Source organism: Castor canadensis, chromosome 18 (genome assembly GCF_047511655.1).
Source record: "Castor canadensis chromosome 18, mCasCan1.hap1v2, whole genome shotgun sequence".
NCBI classification, from domain to species: domain Eukaryota; kingdom Metazoa; phylum Chordata; class Mammalia; order Rodentia; family Castoridae; genus Castor; species Castor canadensis.
The window spans coordinates 33,859,933-33,882,139 of record NC_133403.1 but is presented as its reverse complement, the minus strand read 5'-3'; the positions used below and the strand labels follow the sequence as shown (position 1 = coordinate 33,882,139).

The window sequence follows — 22,207 nt, the reverse complement described above, 5'->3', positions numbered from 1 at the left end:
CATATCCTGACTACTTGGAACAACTGCCTGGTCATTAGCTAATTTTCACATCCTTAAAAGTAAAGACACCGCCGCCCCCAAGCCACTTCCTATGGCTCCCCACTATTTGGTTCATTCAGCATTTTAATAGATACATACTTGTCTCCCACCAGGACATGCTCCGGTTTGAATAGGCTTATCTTCTCCTTAGTTGGCCCTGGAATTATGCCTGACCCCCCAGTCCTGGTAGCTTTGGGAATGAGAAGTCTAATTGGAAATTGCCGTTAGTTCAGAGACTACAGTATCTCTTAAAACTATAGTTTGACCTTTCAACCGTCTCCTCAGTTCCAAACCTGGTATAGTTCCTTTAAATCTGCAGTGTAAACAGCGAAACTGACTGCTGCCAATCTGAAAAAGTTTCTTAGTTCCTTGTTGAGATAAAATACAAAAAGAGAAACAAGCAAACAAACCAGGAGCCCAGGAAAACATGAGGATCAAACTAAATATCCTAATTGAGCCAACACGTGGGTCTCCAAAAGGTTCCCTCTCCTCTCCAGCTTCTCGAGGTTCGCTGAAGGAGCCCCCCTCCAACTTTTCACGGGCTCTTAACGTGCAGGTCAGGAATCCCCCACTCCCAAGCCATCGAACTGGAGCGAGCGATTCGCAAGCAGAGTGACCAGAGGTCGGGCGGCTCGGGTCCGTCCCCTCGGAGGTGTGTCATTTCGCAGTCCCGCTCTGCAGGGACCCCCGAGCAGCGCGGGTCGCCTCTGCTCCGCGTGGCCCGCTGTCCCCACTCGCCGGCCATGGCTGTCTCTCCGGGGTCCGCACCCTCAGGCCCGCGACGCCCTCGTCCCTCTCCCGCGCTCGGGTCCCCCACTCTGCCCTGGTGTCCAAGACCCTCTTAGGGACCCTCGCTTCTCCATCCTAGCCCCTTCCCAGGGACCTCTCCTCCACACCCGCGGCCCCGGTTCCTCTCGTGTCCCCTTCCCTCTGGCTCTCTGCGCCCTTCCCGGGTCCCCTCTCCTCGTCCCGGTCCCTGTCGGGGTCCCCTCCGCTCGTCCTTCCTTCCCGTCCCTAACGGGGTCTTCTCTCCGCACTACCCCACCCGTCCCGGAATTCCCTTCACCCCGGTCCCCTCGCCCGGGCTCATGCTGTCACCACCCCACGCCCGGGCGCCCTCACCTCAGACCTGCTGTCACCACTCCGGGGCCCGGCGTCGCCGCCGTCGCCGCTTCCTCTCTCGCACTTGTCCCCGAGTCGCTCTCCAGCGGCTTGTCCCTTGGCGGACCCCCGGGTCGAGTCCCTCCGGGTGCCGAACCCGGCTGCGCGCAGCCTCCGCCCCAGGTCCCCGCTTTGCGCCCCACTCTCCAGTCAGGACCCCGCCGCCCCGTGCCACACCGACCCTCCAGCGGCCGCCGCCGCCGCCGCCGCCGCCGCTGCTGCTGTCCGAGGTGCGGCTCCTGCCAGGGGTGGCCAATCGCACCCGACTGCGCCGAGCGCGCTCCGCCCCCTCTGCTCAGTCCGCCCGCCCCCTGCCCCCGGCCACGCCCCCAGCTCGGCGCCAATAGGCTCTCTACTGACCTTCCCTGATCGCGGGGCACGGGGACCAGGCCGGATATAGGTATTTGACTGGACGCGCCTGGGAAGCCGAGCGGTCGATGGAGCCCCAGGATTGGTGAGGCTGGCGGTGGGCGGGAGCGGGCGGGGCGAGCCGTCCTGGGACGCGGAAGACCGCGCAACTTTAGTGACCCACCGCCCGCCTGGGGTGCGGTCAGTCTGGTTTGTACGGCTGTGGGGTCAAAGTTCGTGGCATTCCTCCCCACGCCTTTACTTTTCTTGGGAGACTCCCAGAGACCACCATGAGAGAGCCTGGGGGACCAGCCCACTTCTTCCCTCGACCGTGCACGGCTTTCTTAGTAATTCCATTTATTCACCTAGGACCTGTAAATATTTTTCTGGAGCACTGGCAGGGAAGTTCGTTCCCTGCATTGCGTTTAGCAGACGTCAGTTTACTGCAGTTGAAGGGAAAAAAAAGAAACCCTATGTATGTAATAGTGGCGTTCTTTGCAGAAAGGGTTCCACACTGGTGGGGTACATTCTGGGCTACAAGAAGGAAGCTGCAGAAATATTCGGCGGGCTTTGGTGAACCGGTGTGAGCTTTGGCAAGGTTTCAGCAAGCGTGCGGTGCAAGATAACCTTTTCCAGGGCCGCAGGTTTCCATGTTGTGCGAACTCAAGGCCAAGGGATGATGAGCTTTGGCCAAGGGCGACCTCTGGGAAGCTGAGCCCCATCTTGCCTCAGGCTGAAAGTGTCTGACACGGGTGAAAGTGCGTAATGTCACTCAACTGGACAACCTGTCCACCTGCGTGTGTTGATTAAGTCAACACCACAAACTGAAAACGGCTGTCTTCACTCCTAAACCCCAAAGTCCACTCATGCACCCTGACGATTTAATATTATATTAAACTGTTTATTGCAGGAGCGCACTTTGATCCAAAGCTTCTTCAGAGGTAGGTGGCCCTTAGCTCCCAAAAAACCCTCCCTCATTTTCTTTTAGACTGCTGACAAAATTTGCGTTCTCAACAGTATGTATGTTTCTCCTGCTGTTTGAAAAAAAAACAAAAACAAAAACAAAAAATATATCCTCCTAGCTACTCAGGAGGCAGAGATCAGGAAGATTGTGGTTGGAAGCCAACCCAGCCAGCAAATAGTTTGTGAGACCTTCTCTTGAAACAAAAATCCATTACAAAAAAAGAGCTGGCAGAGTGGCTCGAGGTGTAAGATTTCAACCTGAGTTCAAATCCCAGTACCACCAAAAAAAAAACCAAAAAGCAAACACACAAAAATACCCGTTTCATTTATGATGCTCCCCCTAAAATTTAAGTTTGGATGTTAGGAAAAGCAAAGAGTGCTTGTAGGGACAAGAAACCAGAGCTGGCAGGGCTTGGGGTTTAAGTCCAGGTCTGCAATAAATGTCTACTGAGCAGTGTGGCTGAGAACCATTTTTGGGAGGGATGCAGAGCAAGATTGCAAGATGGTAAAACTTGGTTTTGAGAGACTTGTTTATTACTGGCCTAATAGATTATAAAACCACATTAAAGCCAGGTGCTGGGGGCTCACATCTGTAATCCTAGCTACTGAGGAGGCAGAGATCAGGAGGCTCGAGGATGGAGGTTCGAGGCCAGCCAAGGCAAATGCTTCAAGAGACCCTATCTTGAAAAATTTGTCATAAAAAAGGGCTGGGGGTGTGGCTCAAGGTGTAGACCCTGAGTTCAAACCCCACTCTGCAAAAAAAGAAAAAATCATACTAAATAACTATAATAGTTGAGTTAGACTAAAGTCTTGAGAGTTTTTTCCCCACTAAAGAGCATTATTAGTTAACAGCTCATCCTACCAGTTACACAATCTGGATAGGAAAAATGCAGTAAATTGTCACCATGCAAGTGTTTAATTCTATCTCCGCATTACATAGAAATAAGAAATGCATGACCATTAACAGATGCTGTTTGCAATCAAGAAGCTACAGCTAGACATAAAACATAAGCAAGATATAAAAAAGAAACCCAAATTCTTGAAACTATTTAGAAATGAAATCAACTCTGTAAAAAACCTCATTATGTCAATGAACTCTGATTTGGAAAATGTTGCTTATGTTTTCTGCTTTACGAATATTGCCGCTGATAGGAACAAGTTGCTCAAAGTAGCTGATTACAAATAATTTAGATGTGATCCAATACCACAGAAAAAGAAAGTGACTTCATCCCTTGGACAAGAGACAGTTCTGAAATCCTGCTTTAAATATACCCAGCGGACCTGCAGTGAGCGCTGAGGACCCCTCAGATGGCTCAAGTCCTGGAAAGCCATCCCAATGTACCATTCTGGAAATTCTCACGTTTTGTTGGGAAGAAATATCCCTGACAAAGAGAGCCAAAAATTTAATTAAAACAAGGTAGTAAATACAACATGTCTTAAAAATAAAGGCTCTGTGGAGGCCAACTCAGAGATAAATTTGATCACTAAAAGTCTGAGTCACAATACTGTGTTAAGTTCCACCCTGGCTTTCAACATCTGTGTTCGGTTTTATAACTTGTTATTCATTTATTGAAGACTCGGGTGCATCATAGAGTGTGGTTACTTTGAACAAATCATTATGCACCGCTAGGTCCTCTCCCTTAATTCCTTTTTCTTTTTTTTGGTGTGGCTGGGGTTTGAACTCAGGGCTTCGCCCTTGCAAAAGCAGGTGCTCTTCCACTTGAGCCACACTTCCAATCCATTTTACTCTGGTTATTTCGGAGTTAAGGTCCCATGAACTAATTCCGCAGGGCTGGCCTCGAACTGTGCTCCTGATCCGATCTCAGCCGCTCAAGTAGCTAGGATTACAGGCGTGCAGGTGCCTGGTTCAGCGCTGTTGTTTTTTGAATTTTAGAATTACCTCCTGTTAGGCAAAGGCCCCTTTTGCTCAGCTGAGAGTCGTTTAGGAAGCTACTGAATTAGGCAAAAGCACTTTTTAAAAAAATAAGTATTTGAGGACGTCTATGAGACATCCGTGGAAAGCTTGGGTCTGGGAACCTAACGCAAGCCGACTGGATGCTACCATTTTTCTTTCTTTCTTTCTTTTGAGGCAAAGGACAGCCTTGTAAATCGAGAGACCGCTGATCCGGTAAGCCTCCCCGACACGAGGCATTCCAGAGCTGGGAAATAACGTTCTGCGGTCCCAAGGATGGAACAGCAGCACCTTCTCTTTATTCAAGTGGTCAGGGGAGGAGCCAGGCTCCGTTTTTCCTGGGTGATCAAGCACGCTCCAGCTGTGGTTTCCTGACCCACTAAAGGCCGGTTCATGGCGTTCACCTGTTTAAATGACAGAGCGCCTCCACCTGCCAAGGGCGTTGCAGACCCTCTGCCCCTCAGGTCGCTTAGGATCCCCGCTTTAGTTCTGGTTCCGGGCGCCGCCTGGCGGCTGATTCCGGAAGTCTCCGTAGAGCTTCAGGGTCCTGGCGGTGGCTAGGGCTGCCCGTGGATTTGCCTAACTCCAGAGACCCCTGCCTCCGCCCCTCCCCCAGAACCTGTTGAGGATTTTAAGATGGCGATGAAGGGACTGTGGTTCCGGAGAAAGGGGCACCCGGGGTCTTATCCAGCTCCTCAAGGATGGCGGGGTCAGGCCGTCGTCGGGCAGCTCGCGACCCGGAAGTCGCCGGCAGCGCGAGGCCCCCGTTGCCGAGCGCGGGCGCGGGGGGCGGAGCTCGGCGCCGAAGAGGAAGGGGTCGCCCCGGCTCCCGCACCTCCAGTTGGGGGCTGCCGCAGGCGCTGCGAGGCCGACGTCCAGGCCCCAGCTTAAGTGGACGTGGTCTCCGGGAAGCAAGTCCAGCTGTGGTGGGAGGCGACATGAGTGCCGCGGGGCTGCTGGCTCCGGCGCCAGCCCCAGCTGGAGCGCCGCCGGCTCCGGAGTACTACCCGGAGGAGGACGAGGAGCTGGAAAGCGCCGAGGACGACGAGCGCAGCTGTCGGGGCCGCGAGTCGGACGAAGGTGCGTCTGCTCCGGCCCGTCGGACGGCCGGGGGCGGGGTGGGACCGCCGAGGGACGGGAGAGGGGCGGGGCCTCTTCGGGGATGGGGTGGGGATGGGGGCAACGGAGAGGAGGCGGGCTTACGGTCGTCACCCCAATTCCAGCTGGGGAAGTGGGGGAAATCCCAAGCTCCGCCGTGCCCTGCACTTATTGGGCAGAAGGGGTTAGAGGTGGTCAGAGCTGTAGGTCTCTTTAAGACCGCACCCCCCCACACCCGCCCCCCTCCCGCAACCGCCTAAGGTTGAACCTCGAGTCTTCGCTGGTTGCATTGGGAAAGTCACGCACTGAGTGCACTGAGCGGCATTGTTTTAAAAAGCCCACCTTAATTTGCTAGTTCCCAAGTTGCCCTTCTCCCGAAATACTTAAGTCTACGCTACGGGGCGGGGAGTGGGTTGTTGTTCAAAGAACAGGACCTAGAATCAGCCAGGTCTACGAATAAATTTGACTCTTGTCACTTGAACCCAGCCTTATAACTTTAGACATAGTAGCTTCTCAGCCTCACTTTACCTAGCCGCAGTGGAGCCGTTTGTAAGTGTTACTTCCTGGAAAGGCGTGAGAATTAAATGAGATACCTGGGTCAAGTACTCAGTAAATGTTTTCACCACAGGGGAAAGAGGCCAGGGGGAGGGAGGGACCTGTTCAATGGTGCCTAGATGTGGTGTTTCTGTCTCTTGCTCCTGTCCTTATCTTTGGTTTTCAAAATGGGCTTTATTTACCCTTTGGCAAGGGCGAGTAACACAGTTTTGAAGGGATTGAGGAAGGAGCTAGATGGAGGTAAAGAAAGGTGAAAAAGTGTGAAAGAGCCAGGGAGAAGAAAGAGGAAATACCAATATCTGGGTGGAATATCCCAGCACAAAGCAAAAGCTAGGCCAGCTGTCTGCAAGGAGGAATGATTGTTACTTGTCTTCCAAGTGTCAAGAAAGGACCTCAGTGACAGTCCCTTCCACTGAAGGAGGGGAGAAGAGTTTGTAGAGAATTTGATCTGCAACAGCCTTTCAAAAGGATGTGTGTGCAGGATGCAAAGTGGAAGGAACATTTAAGTACCTTTGAAAACACCCAAGAGGTTTTGAATGTGAAACACTTGCATTGCTTTCAGTGCCCACGAGGGGGAGTGGTGAATCCAAAATTTTTTTCTTCAAGTACAGGCGATGTTGAAATTAGTACACTTCAGTGATCTGCTTAAGGACAGTGTTTAAAATGTTTTGAAACAGTTTTTTTTTTAATCATCTTGCCTCTTCTTTTACTTGTAACTTTGAAAATATTTCAGTTATTAGGATTCACTTTGTTTTAAGCGATTTTCCTTTTTTATTGTATGTATTTCATGTAAGATGTGTGAAGGGTTCTAACCAAGCATCCATCAGGAGGAATACGCACCCTAGGTTTTTTTGAGCAGTGAGATGGGCTTGACTGCCTGCAGCATCCAGTCTTAAGGCCCACATCTCTCTCGGACTGCCCGTGTTGTTGTTCCTGCAGAGTGGTAGCCTTGACCGTTACTGCTTGTTCTCTGGCTGCACATCAGATACAGTCAAGCTCTTTGCATACATCTGGCTGTGTAAGTTGGAGATGACATTTTCTTTTCTGCATCAACTGTATTTTAATGTTTTTCACTGGTGTCTTCATGCAGGCCTTCGTTGAGTAGAAGGTCGTTTGATAGAAGTTTATTAAGTACTTAGACTGTGTCAGGTCATGTTAACTCTATGAATTATGATCTTAACCCTGCTTCCCTCATTTTACTTAGACACTGAGGATGCAAGTGAGACGGATCTGGCAAAGCACGATGAAGAAGATTATGTGGAAATGAAGGAACAGTGAGTGTGATTTTGTTTCTCTTTTCTGGAATGTAGAATTGATACAAAATCTTTTTAGTGACCTGTATGGCTTGACCTTGGTACTTGCAAAATCCTCATATATGTTTAATTTCTCTTTTTCAAATTAGTCATGTTTAATCAGGTTTCCTGTTAGAGGGTCCTTGAGGATAGGCAAAACAGAGTGTGTTTTTTTCCTTTTTTTTAAGAAAGAGTCTTAATGGAAGTGATCATAGAAAGTAAGGTCGTATACCAGAAGAGAGCCTTTACCACCTCCTCCTCAGTGGTACTGGGTTTTAAACTTGAGGCCTCACGCTTGCTAGGCAGGTGCTCTACCATTTGAGCCACTTTTCCAGCTCATTTTATTTTTTAAGTTGTGAAAACTGGTGCTTGGAGAGGGTAATGGTGTCTTCTGATCCACTTGAGTGCCAGCTCCATGCTAGCCAGTGCACTAGGTGCTTGGGAAGCTGGAATTGGAGCACAGGCTGCTGACTCCTGCCCACTGCTCTGTCCCAGTCCACACCCATGTCTTCACCCAAGCCTTCTCCTTGTCTTTAGACAGCCTCAGACATGTGCTCAGAGAGCAAACCCCACCCACTTTTTTTTTTTTTTAAATGGCAGAGTTTTACAGTGTTGCTCAGGCTGGTCTTGAACTCCTGGGTTCAAACAGTCCTCCTGCCATAGCCTCCCGTTAGCTGGAACCACAGGCATGTGCCCCCCCACCCCGCCTCCCATTATACACCCACAGCATAAGATACATTTATTGAAGATTTTGATTTTGACTTTTCTTTTAAACTAGATGATACCTGTCTAGGTCCTATTCGCAAATGTTTGTGGCCATCCTCTGGATTCTTTCATCCTTTCAAGCTTTGAAACCCAAAGGGGTAATTCAGCTAAGTCTGGCCAGTGAAAAATAAAGTGTTACATCAATAATTCATGCGACCCCTCTCAGTTTCATCCCTGAAACTCTGCTAGGTTTTTATTCTCTGCTAGTTTTTTACTAATTGACCTTGACCGGTCTGAGATATATTGTCACATATTTACTGTTTTCCCTGTATACGATCTCAGTGAATCTGATTGTTTTTTGTTTCCTTTTTCAATCTTCCAGTATTCCCTTTCAAAACCATACTCAGTCACAGGTGTTGGCTGGCACTGTCGACATGGTGGAAAATGCAATGTCCTGGGTTCCAAGTACTGACTTCTCGTGCCGGGTGTAGGCATCGGCTCCCTCTCCTGTACTTGCTATATTTAAGCATCATTTTTAGGGACAATCTTTTGATTGAATGTGCCCCTTTAACATTTAAAGCGGAATGCCTTATATAACTCGAGGCATTTAGTTCAAGGCAAGAGGAGTCATCAGAATATGCCCTTCGAGGCAGCCGTCCTGTGGGATTCAGATTCTCTCTACCCATTCCTCCACCTCCAGAGAGCGGATTATATTTATAGGCTTCATTTGAGTAATTGAAAGGGTGCTTTGTCTGTTATATGTTGGACAGTGTTCTTTCAGGTTCCAAATCCTGTTATCATGGAGAAATTAGGGGTGTTTTTCAGGTAGAAGCAAAAATGTGATTTATGTTTGGAATCCACCATTCAAACAAACTTGCTGGAGTGTGTAATTATCTCTAATCCATTGGAGGGGGGAGGCAAAAAAATAACACACCATGTTCTTTTGCTTAGTGTATGCTGTGTGTTCTTACCCAGCTGGGGCTGCAAATAAATTCCTCCTTTTAAATTTTGTTCCTGAATTACCATTCTTTTGTGTGTGTGTGTGTGTGTGTGTGTGTGTGTGACCAGAGCTTGAACTCAGGGCTTTGCACTTGCCAGAGCAGGTGCTCTACTGCTTGAGCCACGCCTCCAGTCCTGAATTACTATTATTTTTCTGATTCTGAAAGAGTAGTGGTTTTAAAAATGCCATGAAGATCTGTTGACTTAATGCTTACACAGCTGTGCTGTCTATATAGAAAACATGCTGAGGGCATAATGTCACTCCTTTAAATTTATGACACAATTGTAGAGGTGATAAGTTACATTTAATGCCATTTCTACATGATACTTACACTTCTAAGTCCAAAAGAAATAGCATCAGACTTTGTTTTTCTTTGTTCCTTTTTTCTTTTGGCCATACTGGAGTTTGAACCCAGGGCCTCATGCTTGCTAGGCAGGCGCTCTACCAACAGCCCTTTTTTGTGTTGGTATTTTCAAGATAGGGTCTTAAGAACTATTTGCCTGGGCGGGCTTTGAACCGTGGTCCTCCTGATCTCTGTCTACTGAGAAGCTAGGATTACAGGCGTGAGCCACCAGTACCCATATCTCTTTGTATGTTCTTGTTTAATTGCTTATCATTGATATTTCTTAAAATCTGCTGTCTTCATATTTATACATTTTAGACCGATTCATAGCTGAATCTTCAAAATTAGGATTCAAGAATTTGGGACCCTATCCCTTCTCATTCTTTAGCTGGAACCTTATAAACCAGACTTTCCTCTCTCCCTTGAAGAGCATTTTCATAACAACTTGGGTAATGCCTGTTTGTAGGGTACTTTGGAACTGAGGACTGATGCTTTGTCTTTTAGTGTGGTTTTTCTTTTTTATAGGATGTACCAGGACAAACTGGCTTCTCTCAAGAGGCAGCTACAACAACTGCAGGAAGGTTGGTATGCGATTCCTTCCTTTCTAAAAGTCTTTCCTGGGATAAACCTGTGACACCTGTGTGCTTTACTTAGCACTGTGGGAGTGATTGGAAATTGTTTTTGTGTTCAATATGTAGCATGTTATTCAAGTGACCTCTCATTTGAGGCCTGCTAGAAAGTATGCATTGAAAACCATTGTGCCTAAAACTAGTTAACTTTAGGAGGAACATTGTTGGCAAAGAATAGTGACTGTTTTCTCTGTACACCAAGTGTCCATGTGCTATGGAGTGTTCCCACTGTGCTTTCTCTGTTTGCTTGGTAAGTTACAAGTGATTGTGTCTTGCCAGGTGTTCTGGGCTGCTAAAGGCAGTGCAGCATGGGGATTAAAGGCCTGGGCTCCCAATTCTGTGATGGGTTTGCAGCCCCTTTCACTGCTTTCCAGTAATGTGACTTAGGGCATGTCAGCTTCTCTTGCCTAATCAACAAGATGGAGACGATAAGAAGGAGTGCATCCAGCACAGTGCTAGACCTGGTGTGAGAACCTGGGGGTGATCAGCTACTCCCATTAGTTCTTCAATTTCATGTTGTGGAGTCAAGTCCCTTGGCAGTGAAAGTGTCAGTGTCAGTACTGTTAGCTAGGGAGTGATCTGTGCCTTTCAACTAGCCTGGGGACAAACGCTGATCAGGGAATGCTTCCCCCACAAATTGGGCCCTCATAATTAGCTGCTTTAAGAAGAGCAGTGACTAGCCCAGGTACGGGGCAGTTGATTGTTGCTCTCCCAGCCTCTGCCGACTCATTGGTTTCTAAAAAAAAAAAAAGAGCAATGAGCAGAGATTTCAGAATCTATATCCCAGCCATCTGGTATTGTCACTAGCCTCATACCTATTTATATTTAGTTAAATCAAATTAGTTATCTAGTTCTTCACATAGCCACATAGGTTTAATAGCTACCATATTGGACCATGCAAATGTAGAATATTTTACCTTTGCAGAAAGTTGTGCTGCACAGCCTTGACCTAGACCTTACTGAAGGAGAATGACCTTTCTCCAGGAACGCTGTAGCAGAAGTGGTCATGCATTTAGGGTGTCTATATACTTCCACTCACTCTCACTCAATAGTCTTGGTCCCCTGGGATGGGGTGCACTCCACCTAGACCCCAGGTGATGTCTGTTGTGTGCATTGGCCAAGAGCCAGAATTCAGTTAACTCTGCTCAGGTGTGGCTTTCCTAGGCTTTTATTTTACCGTGGTGTTACTATAATCGTCATTATTCATGCTAGAATGAAGTTTAGGAAACAAAATGTAGAGTAGATAAATCTTCAAAATAATTTCTCTTTTTTAAATGTCAGGTACATTACAGGAATATCAGAAGAGAATGAAAAAGTTGGATCAGCAATACAAAGAGAGGATCCGAAATGCAGGTAAGGCTCTTAAGTCACAGATGCACCACCTGCACGTTTGCCCCTTTCACTGATCATCCATGTACGTGACACTAAGAGCTGTTTCTGCAGTCATGTAAAATTGCGTCATTTTCTTTCCCTGGTAGTCAAGGGCATCAGTGGTGTCCTCTCTCAGTTGGGTTGTTCTCCTAGCGGCCCATGTACCTTCTCATGTCTCAATGGCTTATTGAACAGTTGGAGGTACTGACTCAGAGGAGGATTGTAGGTTGTTTTACACCTGTCTTAAGTTAGATTCTTCTGGAATTCTATGCTCTGAGAGGAGGGGTATTTTCTTGTTATTTCTCCAAGTTTTTTTTTTTTTTTTCTTCTTTATTTTGGTGGCACTGGGGTTTAGACTCAAAGGCCTCATACTTGCTAGGCAGGTGCTCTACACTTGAGCCACTCTGCCACCCCTTTTTTGTGATGGGTTTTGTTGTACAAATTGAGGATTATACCACTAGGTCAACGAGCCTAGCACAGTGATGGGTTTTTATGAGACAGAGTCTTGCGAACTATTTGCCTGTAATGGCCTTGATCCGCAGTCATTCTCATCTCTGCCTAGGATTACAGAAGTGAACCACCAGTGCCCAGCTTCCCCAAGTATTGTATTACAAGTATGTAGAGAAAAGAAGCATATTTTTGGTCTTTTGCATGCAGTAAATGTATTCATTCTGCATATTTGGTAAGCATCTGCTACAAGTAAGCACCATGAGCAATGTGAAGTTAGAAACATATTGTTCTTGACTTTAGTAAACTCTCCACACGTGTCAAGTTAAAGAACATAATGAGCTAAATATAGAGTCAGGAAAATAAAACGTCACAACTCAGGAGTCTTTTGTAGGTGTTAAATTTTAAAGCTCATCAGGCAGCATTTTAAGTGCCAGCAGGGGGCTTGTTCCTGTCATGATGGAAGTAGTGTTGGATTTGAAAACAACATGTGGGTGCCGCTGCTCACGTTTTTCTGATCCAGGCCCTGCCCAGCTTTCTGTCAGTGGAAACCTGTCCTCTCCACCTAGGGACAAGCTGTCTAGTGGACACAAGTGAAAAGGACTGCAAGGTGTGAGGGCCTGGGAAAGCACATTAGTCCTTTGCTTATCCACATCCTGCCTGTCCACTGCTTCCCACTTTGCTCTGAGCTCCCAAGGCATCTTTTTGAGGCATCTTTAAAAATCTTAGTTCTCTTCTTGGTCTTCCTCTTTAGTGAGTCAGAGAGAGGACATAGTTGAAGGAGATGGTGCTAGGTTCATTTCCTGCCTCTACTGCTTTGGGGCTGTGCTTTTAAGTCTCAGAGCCTCAGTTTTCCCATCTGTAGAGGGGAATAGTGATTCCTCAGGAGTTGGGTTAAGATATAAATAAGGAAAGAAAATTGACATGAACCACTTGTCTTAAGCTTGAACAGCAGGGCAAGTACTGAGTTTTTCTTAATTCTTATTCTTGTGTCCACATATGTTGTATCATACACTTTAAGCACCCCCCCCCATCCCGTGAAGATGCAGAAGCACTCCAAAATCAGTGAAGACTTACTTTAAAAAGCACATTCCAAACAGATAATCTACCCGCTTTCACTGTGGCTGGTGTCTGGTTGCTTTTACTGAGACAACAGCCACCTGTTCTAAGTGCTAGTTGTTATTTGACTGGTTGGTGCAGGTCTGATTTCTTGGGTATTGCAGGGTTTCAGGTGGCTGGCTGGTCATGGTTCTCATGGTCTGGAGCAGCCATAGGTGTCAGCATGTTGGGCTAGATGTACTTGGGTGCCTTTGCCCAGGTATTTCCAGGTCTTCTGGGGGTTGGAAAATAGGGAAGCTGGTTGCCAGTGGCTCATGCCTGTAACCCTAGTTACTTGGGGAGGTTGAGATTGGGAGGATTGCAGTTCAAGTTCAGCCTAGGCAAAAAGTTGAGAAGAAAAGTTAGGCTTGGTGATGTGTGTCTGCCATCCCAGCTGCAGTGGAAAGTGTAAAATAGGATTTGGGTCTAGGCCAGCCTGGGCAGAAAGCAAGACCCTATCTCCAAAATAACCTGCCATACATAAAAAAAGAAAATGGTGAGTGCTCGGCCCTGTCTTCAGTGTGTTCCGTCTAACAGCTTGTTGCCATCTGGGTTGTTTTTTTTTTCTTTTCTTTTTTTTTTTGTGGGGTTGGGTTTTGAACTCAGGGCTTTGCACTTGCAAAGCAGGTGCTCTACTGCTTGAGCTACACTTCGAGTCCATTTGTACTCTGGTTAATTTTGGAGATGGGGGGTCTTCTGAACTATTTGTCCATGCTGGCCTTGAATCTTGATCCTCCTGGTCGCAGCCTCCCAAGTAACTGGAACTACAGATGTGAGCCACCACTGCCCAGCAACATCTGGGCTCTTAACTTGGGGGTTTCTGGAGTTGTGAAAGCTCTGTGGAGTGTATAGCTGCACTTTTGTTCTGGGGACTGGGTCTGTAGGACATAACAGGTTTGCAGAGGAGACCATGGTGAGCTGCAGGCAGCACCCTGGAGTCACTGGTCTATCAGCAGTCTTTGTGGACCACATGTGGCAGGCTCACTGTCACCCAGAAAGACCAGATCTACAGACCTATTGTGTTTCAAGTACTGGTTGTTTGGAGAGATTTGAAATCTTCCTGTGGGGGATTGCTCAGTACACAAAATTTTTTTTTGGAGGTACTGGGGTTGGTAAACAATTTGTAATTGTCCACGGTAGGTGCTAATGAAGCTGTTGAGCACTGCTGTATTGGTCCTTTTCATGGCTGAGAGAAACTTGGTGAGCGAGGGCTTGTAATGCAGGGCTGTAGTGGATCAGAGGCTTGAGGGTGTTGTTGGCAGAGGTTCCAGCTGAACAAAGCCTGGTGGCCTGAGAGCGAAGTCCCAGGAGGCCCAGGAGCTGTCTTCTGGTTTTTCTGGGAGCATCCTTCCTTGTCACACAGCTTTGGAAGCTCTGCAGGTAGAGTAGTTGCATTTTCTTCCTGGGCCATCTGTGGTCTTTGGGACTGTTGGTGTGGATTCCTCACCTTGGTTTTGCCCTCAGGCAAAATTGCCAGAGCTGATTGTGTTCAGGGCCAAATTTGAGCCCAACACAGATACTTCTTGCATCCTTCCACTGCATGTTCTCCAACACTTCACTGATGAAAACATTGGCTTTGTGTGATGTGTTTTCAGAAAGCAATTACACGTCTAAATAAGTCTTGATGTCCCTGTCTAGGAAGGTGACACACATGGAGAGTCTAACTGCACCTTTTTCTCTCTTTCAGAACTGTTCCTCCAGCTGGAAGTAAGTACCTGGGGTCTTCTGGGTTTGTAGGCTCATATGAGACAGGAATCTTGGTCTCTCCATCTGGTGGCCTTTCTTTCTGTTACCATGTTGATGGTCTGGAGACTTTATGACCGTTCTCTCTGATCAAGGGATGGTTGGTCTCAGTTCAGACATTCCATCTACATTTGTTGTTGGAAAGCCTCTGCTTATCACAGGGATTAGGGTTCCTCACCACCACTTTTTTGTCAGCTTTCATCTCACAGTAAAGCTGTTTGGAAGTCTCTCTGAATTATAGAAACCTAATCATTTGATATTGGTCCTCTAGGCAGCCTAGTCCCTGAATCGGCTCAGTAAATCCATTTTACAACTGAAATCCTAGGCCAGTAAGAAAGATGAGTTTCAGTGCTTCTTTTCATTCCACAGACAGCTCAGTGCTGCTTCTATGTCTGGCTCAGTGCTGTGGTATGAGATGAGGGCCTGAGTTTCTAGTGACAAGCTTCTCTCTAGGTGGCTGGTGGATGGGAGAGGTGCTTTATGAGAAGGTCATGGTTTATCAGAGTCATATTATTAGAAGCTATTTTAGAACTAGACTCAGTTCAGTGCACAGACTCACAGCCTAGAGGGTCACACGATCCCCACCACAAGCCCCTGCCCACGTTTATCATTTGGTACAGTGGGGAGATTTAAAAGTGCTTGCTTTTTTTTGGTGGTACTGGAGTTTGAACTCAGGGCCTTGTACTTGCTGAGCTGGTGCTCTGCCACTTGAGCCACACACTCTGCCCTTTTTGCTTTTGCTATTTTTCAGTTAGGGTCTCCCAATTTTTGCTTGGCTGCAGTCTTCCTACCTATGCATAGCTTGGATTACAGGTACATACCACCACCCTGGTTTATTTGTTAGGACGGGTGTCTCACTAACTTTTTGCCTGGATTGGCTTAGAACTACAGTGTTCCTAATTTCCGCCTCCTAAGTAGCTGGGATTACAGATGAGAGCCACTGTGTCTGATTCAGTTCTTTATTTTAGTTTTGTACTTTATTTTATGTTTGAGCACTTCAGTTTCAGGCACATAGTGAATGATCTGTGGTTGCTTTTTGTCAACTACAGATAGTTTATTTTATCAAAAACAATAACTCACATTGCTTGGCCTCAGTATCCTGCAATTAATTTTGAATCCAGAAATTTCATCTGGAATGTGCTATTTTCCCTTGAAATCATGTCCTTCAGAGAGATTATTTATTTACATCTTTGAGAGACTTCTGTTCTCTTGTAACATTAAAGCCACAAGGTCTAAACTGAAGAGAAGAAATCTCTGAGTAGGAAGTGCAGTGCCCCAAGGTGAGCAGCAGTCCTGTGGCTGAATTTGGGGCCCTCATTGGGAAACCTGCTCCTAGGACCCTGCTGCCTCAAGTGTATGAGTGAAATTATGCCTTGTGTTTCCAGTAAAGGTATTTTCTTTGCTGTTGAGAACAGAGTTGGATTTTGACCTGGAGCCCTGGTTGCCTGGGCCATGTACTCCTAGCCTATGTTTCTCTTTTGCTCAGACTGAACAAGTGGAAAGAAATTACATTAAAGAGAAGAAGGCAGCAGTGAAAGAATTTGAAGACAAGAAGGTCGAGCTAAAAGAGAACCTGATTGCTGAGCTAGAAGAAAAGAAGAAAATGATTGAAAATGAAAAGCTAACAATGGAACTGACTGGAGGTATGAAGCCCCATGAGGCACGGCCCTGGTGGGCACCATCACTCCTGTCTCCTATTTCCAGAGTGGAGGGTAGTGATGGAGAGTGGGCTTTGATGTCTCATCAGCCTTTCAACTCCACTTAGCCTTGGCTATATGGCCTTGTTCAAGCTGCTTAACTTCCCTGTTTCCCCCACTATCAAGCTGGCTGGTCATACCCTGTGTCACAGGATTCTGGCTAGAAATATTGCATTAGGAGCTATATATAAAAGTCATTCTGGCTTGTGGTTTTTGATTCCTGGGTTTGCCGCTAGTTGTGTTTTGGTTGTATTCCTAAATCACTTATCCAAGTCCATCTGTGGTGATGGGAATCTTGCTCTGTTTTATCCAGCCTGCCTTAGTTACAGAAAAGGCACTATCTTCTGACCTTGATGAGAAAACAGTGGCTTTGGCTATATCTTCTGTGTTGTTAGATCTCTTTTTTCCAGGCTGCATGGTGAACATTTCAGAAAGTACTGATGCCATTCCAGTAAGGTAGCCCAACTTAACTGTTCTCCTGTAGAGGTAGTGAGGTTGCACAAGGCTCGGAGCCAATCCTTCCCTTGCCTTCCAGGTTTCCTTCTGTGACTTACACATGGGAGCTCAGCAGGTTGTAGGGACGTTTTGGGGAGAAGCAATGTGCGCTGTCTCTTCTGTTGCCATCTGCAGACTGATGAATCCTGGAAGGACACGGGATTGGCTGGAAGCAGCTATTTTGAAACTTGGCAAATAGTGCAAAGCAGGTCAGCAGTGAGTCTGTCCCTTGGATGTGTACATGGCATACCCTTTTGCACACCTAGAATTTAACTTTTACAATCTTATTCAGAAGGCCCTGGGGTGCTGGCATGTCTGATTTTAACAGGGAAATGCAGATTTTTTGTTTTTGTTTTTAATGGAAATCCTTGGAGCCTACTTTGAAACTAAAAGTAACCAGTCAAGATCTGTCTTCATGCCCCCCCACCCCACCACCTTGGTACTGTGAACCAGTTTGGCCCTCCCCTTGACAGAGACTTTTGGTTTCAGTCCCAGTGATACCCTGATGAGAATGTGGTTATGTCTGATGGGGGGAGGGAGGGGGTTCTGACTCCTGAAAAATTGCTCATGGCTTCCTCACTGAAAGACTTGGCAAATGGAGTGAGTGCCTTGAAGGTCTCTAATGCAGCTCAGAAATGCTTTCTTGTTTTGGTGAGAACAGATGCTAAAATAGCATCTTCAGGCAGCACCATCTTGTTCTTGCGGAAGTGCTTTTTCACTGGACTGCTACTGCTGGCTGTGCTGCCTTGTGTGGTACAGCCTGCCTGCCTGCTTTCTGACCCACACACCATTTTCTCTGATGGTGGCTGTGACTGGCATTGATTCCTCATCGCTGTCTGCTAGAGACACCAGATGTTCTGGAGCTTTCATTAGGCTAGTGGGAAATATTGTCCATTTATAGCTGCTCCCTTTCCATCTGTAGGGAAGGCTATCATCACCTTACCTGTGATTTGGCATCCTAATTATTGACAAGTCATAGATATTGTTTGGCCAGGCAGTTTTATAGCCAGAATCTTAACTGGGACAGGAGGCATCCTCGGTGACTTGAGCAGAGCCTGCCAGGGTGGAAAAGACAAATAAACGCAGTGAAATCATTTGTAACACAATAAAATAGATTACAGAAGTGTTTAAAGCTCGCCATGGGCATTAAAGGTACCGATGTCCTTCCTCAAGCCATTTGGTACCCTGGGTATGGAAAGCACTGCCAAGGTAATGATGGAGAGAGAGAAGAGGCACTGGGGCTGGAAGGATAATTAGCCTTTCCACAGATGGTGCTGCTATGGTGTTGCATTAAAGGCTTGATCTCCTTCCTGTAATTGAGTGACTTATTTCACCTTTGTGGATTGATGCCCGGTATCCGTGCCATCCAGCTCTGCCCATAGAAGGTGTTTCTTAAAATCTCCTTTTTGGTTTCAACATGAAGATCTCAATAAACAAAGTAGGATGAGAGGCTGATGAAAAGCTTCGTCCCTAGGACCCACTGGAAACAGATGTGTCTGGTGAACTGCTCTTTCTGAACGTGATGCAAAGCACTTGCAGACCTCTGGGGATGAACAGGACAGACTCTTCAGACCCACACCTCTGTGGAGGACTTGAAAGCTTGATTATACAGGCAGCAGGGTGTGTGGTAGAGGAGAAGCTAGGATGAGCTGTAGGGCTACTTCTTTGGCTTTCAGGTATACATGGTCACCTGGCAGTCTGGGGTCTGGAGTAGCTTTCTGACTACTTCCTACCAGTGCTGCTGGTCAGACCACATTCTGAGTCCTGAGGTTGTAGATAGAATGAGCAGTGTTTTCTTTATGTTGAGGCCAAGATTATAAGTAACCCAAATAATCAAGGAGAACTTGAAAATGTGAAGAGCTTTATTAATTTTCTTCTAGTCCTTCGAGCAGTCTTTTTTCCTTTCTTCCAACAGTTTGCTAATTGTCACTTCATTTTCTTTTGTAAATTTTTGCTCACTAGGGCATCTTGTAGCCTTCAGGTCCCTGTGGAAGCTCGCAGTGACCACAGTAAAGCATGTTTACACACAATGATTTCGGTATCCATAGCTGGCAGTACAGGTTGTGTAGTGCCAAAGTAGAAGTCAGTTTCCTGAGCACGTACATTGAGCTGGGGACTATATAAGAATTACAGTGTCACCTCTGCAGGCCGAAGGGCCGTGGGAGAATCCTGTTCTGACGTGGGGTTTCCTCATTTTGCAAGGGGTGAAAGAGTGTCCTGTGCAGGACCAGTGGAAGATGAGAGGGGATGATGCCTGTGCTGTGCTTTAGAAAGTGGCTTGCTCAGGGCAGACTCTCGGGACTTGGGAAGTGTAACCTCATTTAGTTCCTGCAGCTTCCCTTGATTTGGGTATCATTATCCTGCATTTACAGATGGCACAGCAGACTTAGAGAAGTAGAGCCATTTGCTCAAAAGTCCCCAAGTGAGCTAGACGGATGGTTAAGCCAGAACTTGTCTGACTCCAAGTATTTCTCTTAACTATCCCGTGGATTTTCTGTGCCATGTGCATGTAGCACTGATTCACAGCATTAGGCTGGTGGGTAAGGTCTGTCACCTCAAGTTGTTTATTTTCTGATAGTCACCAACTGACACAACATCCCACTTCCAATGTGAGGTGATGTTGAGATAGAGGTCCCCAGTGGAGGGTGAAGATTTAACAGACTAGTTTTAGTGACTAAAAACTTACAGTATGTGAGGTTGTGCAGTACAGAAAGTCTCAAGCAGTTTGTAATAGATGCCAGTGTGAAGGAGCAGAGGTCCCAAATAATGTCTTGGGAGGAAGAACAGAAGAGGTGACCTGGATTTAGGGTAGGTGGGCTTGTTCTCCAGATGTTCCTCTCTCATGCTGACCGTGGAATATAGGCCTTCTCATTCGTTGTGGTTGAGGGGTGATCTTGGGCTCCATTAGTTCAATCTTTAGATGTCATCCCTTCATTATGGGTATCTTGGGCCTAATAGAGATTGTTCTCTTTATCCCTACTGTGTACTGTGAGTTGGCCTTGTAATACCTGACCTTGACACTTACTCTATTTTCCCATTCCCCCCCCCCCCCCCCCCCCCCGCTTGTAGTTGCCATGGCAGCACTGCTTTGTAACAATGGGGAGCTTTCTAGAGAGGGGTATGGAGTATGCTGGGTCTGCTCTGGGCCTCTTGTTGAGCCCTTGTTGCACTGCCCTGGTTTGGAGGTGGCTGCCCGCCTGCTGCAGGACTTATTCTCAGTGGTCTTTGCTTCTGCCATCCTGTCCTGTTTCTTAGGTGTGCTGTTTGAATAGCTGTACCTACATTTTTCTGTAACTAAACAGATGTTTGAAAAAGCTTTGTCCAAAACTGGGGGTGGAACTTAGGGCCTCACACATGCTAGACAAGTGCTGTATCACCAGCCTGCATTCCAGCTCTTAAGTTTTGTTTTGGTTTTAGTTTTTTATTTTTTAGTGGGACTGGGGTTTGAGCTCAGGGCTTTGTGCTTGCAAAGGAGGTGCTCTTCTGCTGGAGCCACACCTCCAGTCCATTTTGCTCTGGTTATTTTGGAGATGGTGTCTTGGGAATTTTTTTTTTTAACCTGGGCTGGCCTTGAACCGTGATCCTCCCAATCTCAGCCTCCCAAGTAGCTAGGATTACAGTGATGAGCTTCTGGTCCCCAGCTATTAAGTTTTGTTTTTAATTAAGGCATATCGTACATGTTTATGAGGTGCAGGGATGTTTTGGTTCTTGGATACATTTTGTAATAAATTAGAATGTTAGTGTATCTGTTACCTCCTATTTATCCTTTCTTTGTAGTAAAAACTTTTAAAATCTATTATCTTGTAACTGTTTTGCCATATTTGATAAAATATTGTTAACCATAGTGAACTTACTGTGCAGTAAACCCCAGAATTTCTTCCCTGGAACTTTGTAAGGGCCTGTTTCTTACCCTACCCTCCCCAGCCTTTGATACCTATTCTTCTACCCTCTCCTTTTTTGAAGTTAGTGTCTCTTTCTCTCTCTTTTATTTTTGTTTTTTGTTTTTTGGTGTAACTGGTGTTTGAACTCAGAACTTCGCACTTGCAAAGCAGGTGCTCTATCGCTTGAGCCATGTCTCTAGTCCATTTTGCTATGGTTATTTTGGAGATGGAATCTTGGGAACATTTTGTCTGGGCTAACCTCGAACCTCAATTCTCCTAATCTCAACCTCCCAAGTAGCTAGGATTACAGTCTCATGTGAGCCACCGGCACTGGTGAGGTTAGCATCTTCAGATTCCACTTAGGAGTGACATCCTTCATGAGCTTGTTTTAATGGTTAATTTATGTTAAAGTTCCGGAAGCTTGAACCGCAGCTAAGGATGTAGAGAGGTGAGCTGTTAAGAGTGGGTGGATGGGAAAATGCAGAACAAAAGTCCGTCCTGTAGGCTGGTAAATGCATGTTAATTGCAGGTAGTATCAGTACTATCTCTCCATAGGGACTGTCTGTAATGGTGCCTCCTAGCTATGGTTCCATCTGTGCTCCCATTTCTTAGCTGTTTCTGTTTCTTAAGAGGGCAGATCCAGCTCTGCTTCGGGGTGCCAGGTTTATTGGTGAGTAGAGCAAAAGGATTTGCACTCTCAAAGGTCATTTATGAAATGGTTTGGAGAGTTGTCTACCTCATCTTGTGGCTTGTTCAGTGTATCTCAGATACACTCTCTCAAGTCTGGGTTAGTTGTATGATATTCTGTGGGGTTCTACAAATAGTATCTCCACTGAAGCAAGTCTTGGAAGAGGGCCCTGGATCACAGAGTCTTTCTTTTTTTTAAATTTTTTTTCTTTTATTTATATGTGCATACAATGTTTGGGTCATTTCTCCCCCCTACCCCCTCCCTAGCCTCCCCCCACCTCCTCGATACCAGGCAGAATCTATTTTGCCCTTATCTCTAATTTTGTTGAAGAGAGAGTATAAGTAATAATAGGAAGGACCAAGGGTTTTTGCTAGTTGAGATAACGGTAGCTATACAGGGAGTTGACTTGCATTGCTTTCCTGTGCATGTGTGTTACCTTCTAAATTAATTCTTCTCGAACTAACCTTTTCTCTAGTTCCTGGTTCCCTTCTCCTATTGGCCTCTGTCGCTTTAAAGTATCTGCATTAGTTTCTCTGCATTGAGGGCAACAAATGCTATCTAGTTTTTTAGGTGTCTTACCTATCCTCATACCTCCCAAGTGTGCTCTTGCTTTATCATGTGATCGAAGTCTAGTCCCCTTGTTGTGTTTGCCCTTGATTTAATGTCCACATATGAGGGAGAACATACGATTTTTGGTCTTTTGGGGCAGGCTAACCTCACTCAGAATGATGTTCTCCAGTTC

General features: G+C 46.4%; 2 protein-coding genes across 3 annotated transcripts in view; one reads left to right on the top strand and one right to left on the bottom strand.

Moving 5' to 3' along the window:
* Taok3 (TAO kinase 3) overlaps window positions 1-1,390 on the bottom strand; it is a 172,689-nt gene extending 171,299 nt beyond the window's left edge. Inside the window, exon 1 of the mRNA XM_074060851.1 lies at window positions 1,162-1,390. The gene's annotated coding sequence lies outside the window, so the exon portion shown is untranslated. The remainder of the gene's footprint in view (window positions 1-1,161) is intronic.
* A 3,782-nt stretch (window positions 1,391-5,172) lies between these two features.
* Window positions 5,173-22,207, top strand: part of Suds3 (SDS3 homolog, SIN3A corepressor complex component) — a 34,469-nt gene continuing 17,434 nt past the window's right edge. The window contains exons 1-6 of one of the 2 annotated variants that reach the window (XM_074061097.1): window positions 5,173-5,503; window positions 7,281-7,350; window positions 9,942-9,997; window positions 11,327-11,398; window positions 14,649-14,668; window positions 16,191-16,347. In XM_074061097.1, the coding sequence (XP_073917198.1) occupies window positions 5,362-5,503; window positions 7,281-7,350; window positions 9,942-9,997; window positions 11,327-11,398; window positions 14,649-14,668; window positions 16,191-16,347 (517 nt within the window). In that variant the 5' untranslated portion in view covers window positions 5,173-5,361. The remainder of the gene's footprint in view (window positions 5,504-7,280; window positions 7,351-9,941; window positions 9,998-11,326; window positions 11,399-14,648; window positions 14,669-16,190; window positions 16,348-22,207) is intronic. The other variant, XM_020185566.2, reaches the window with a different exon arrangement.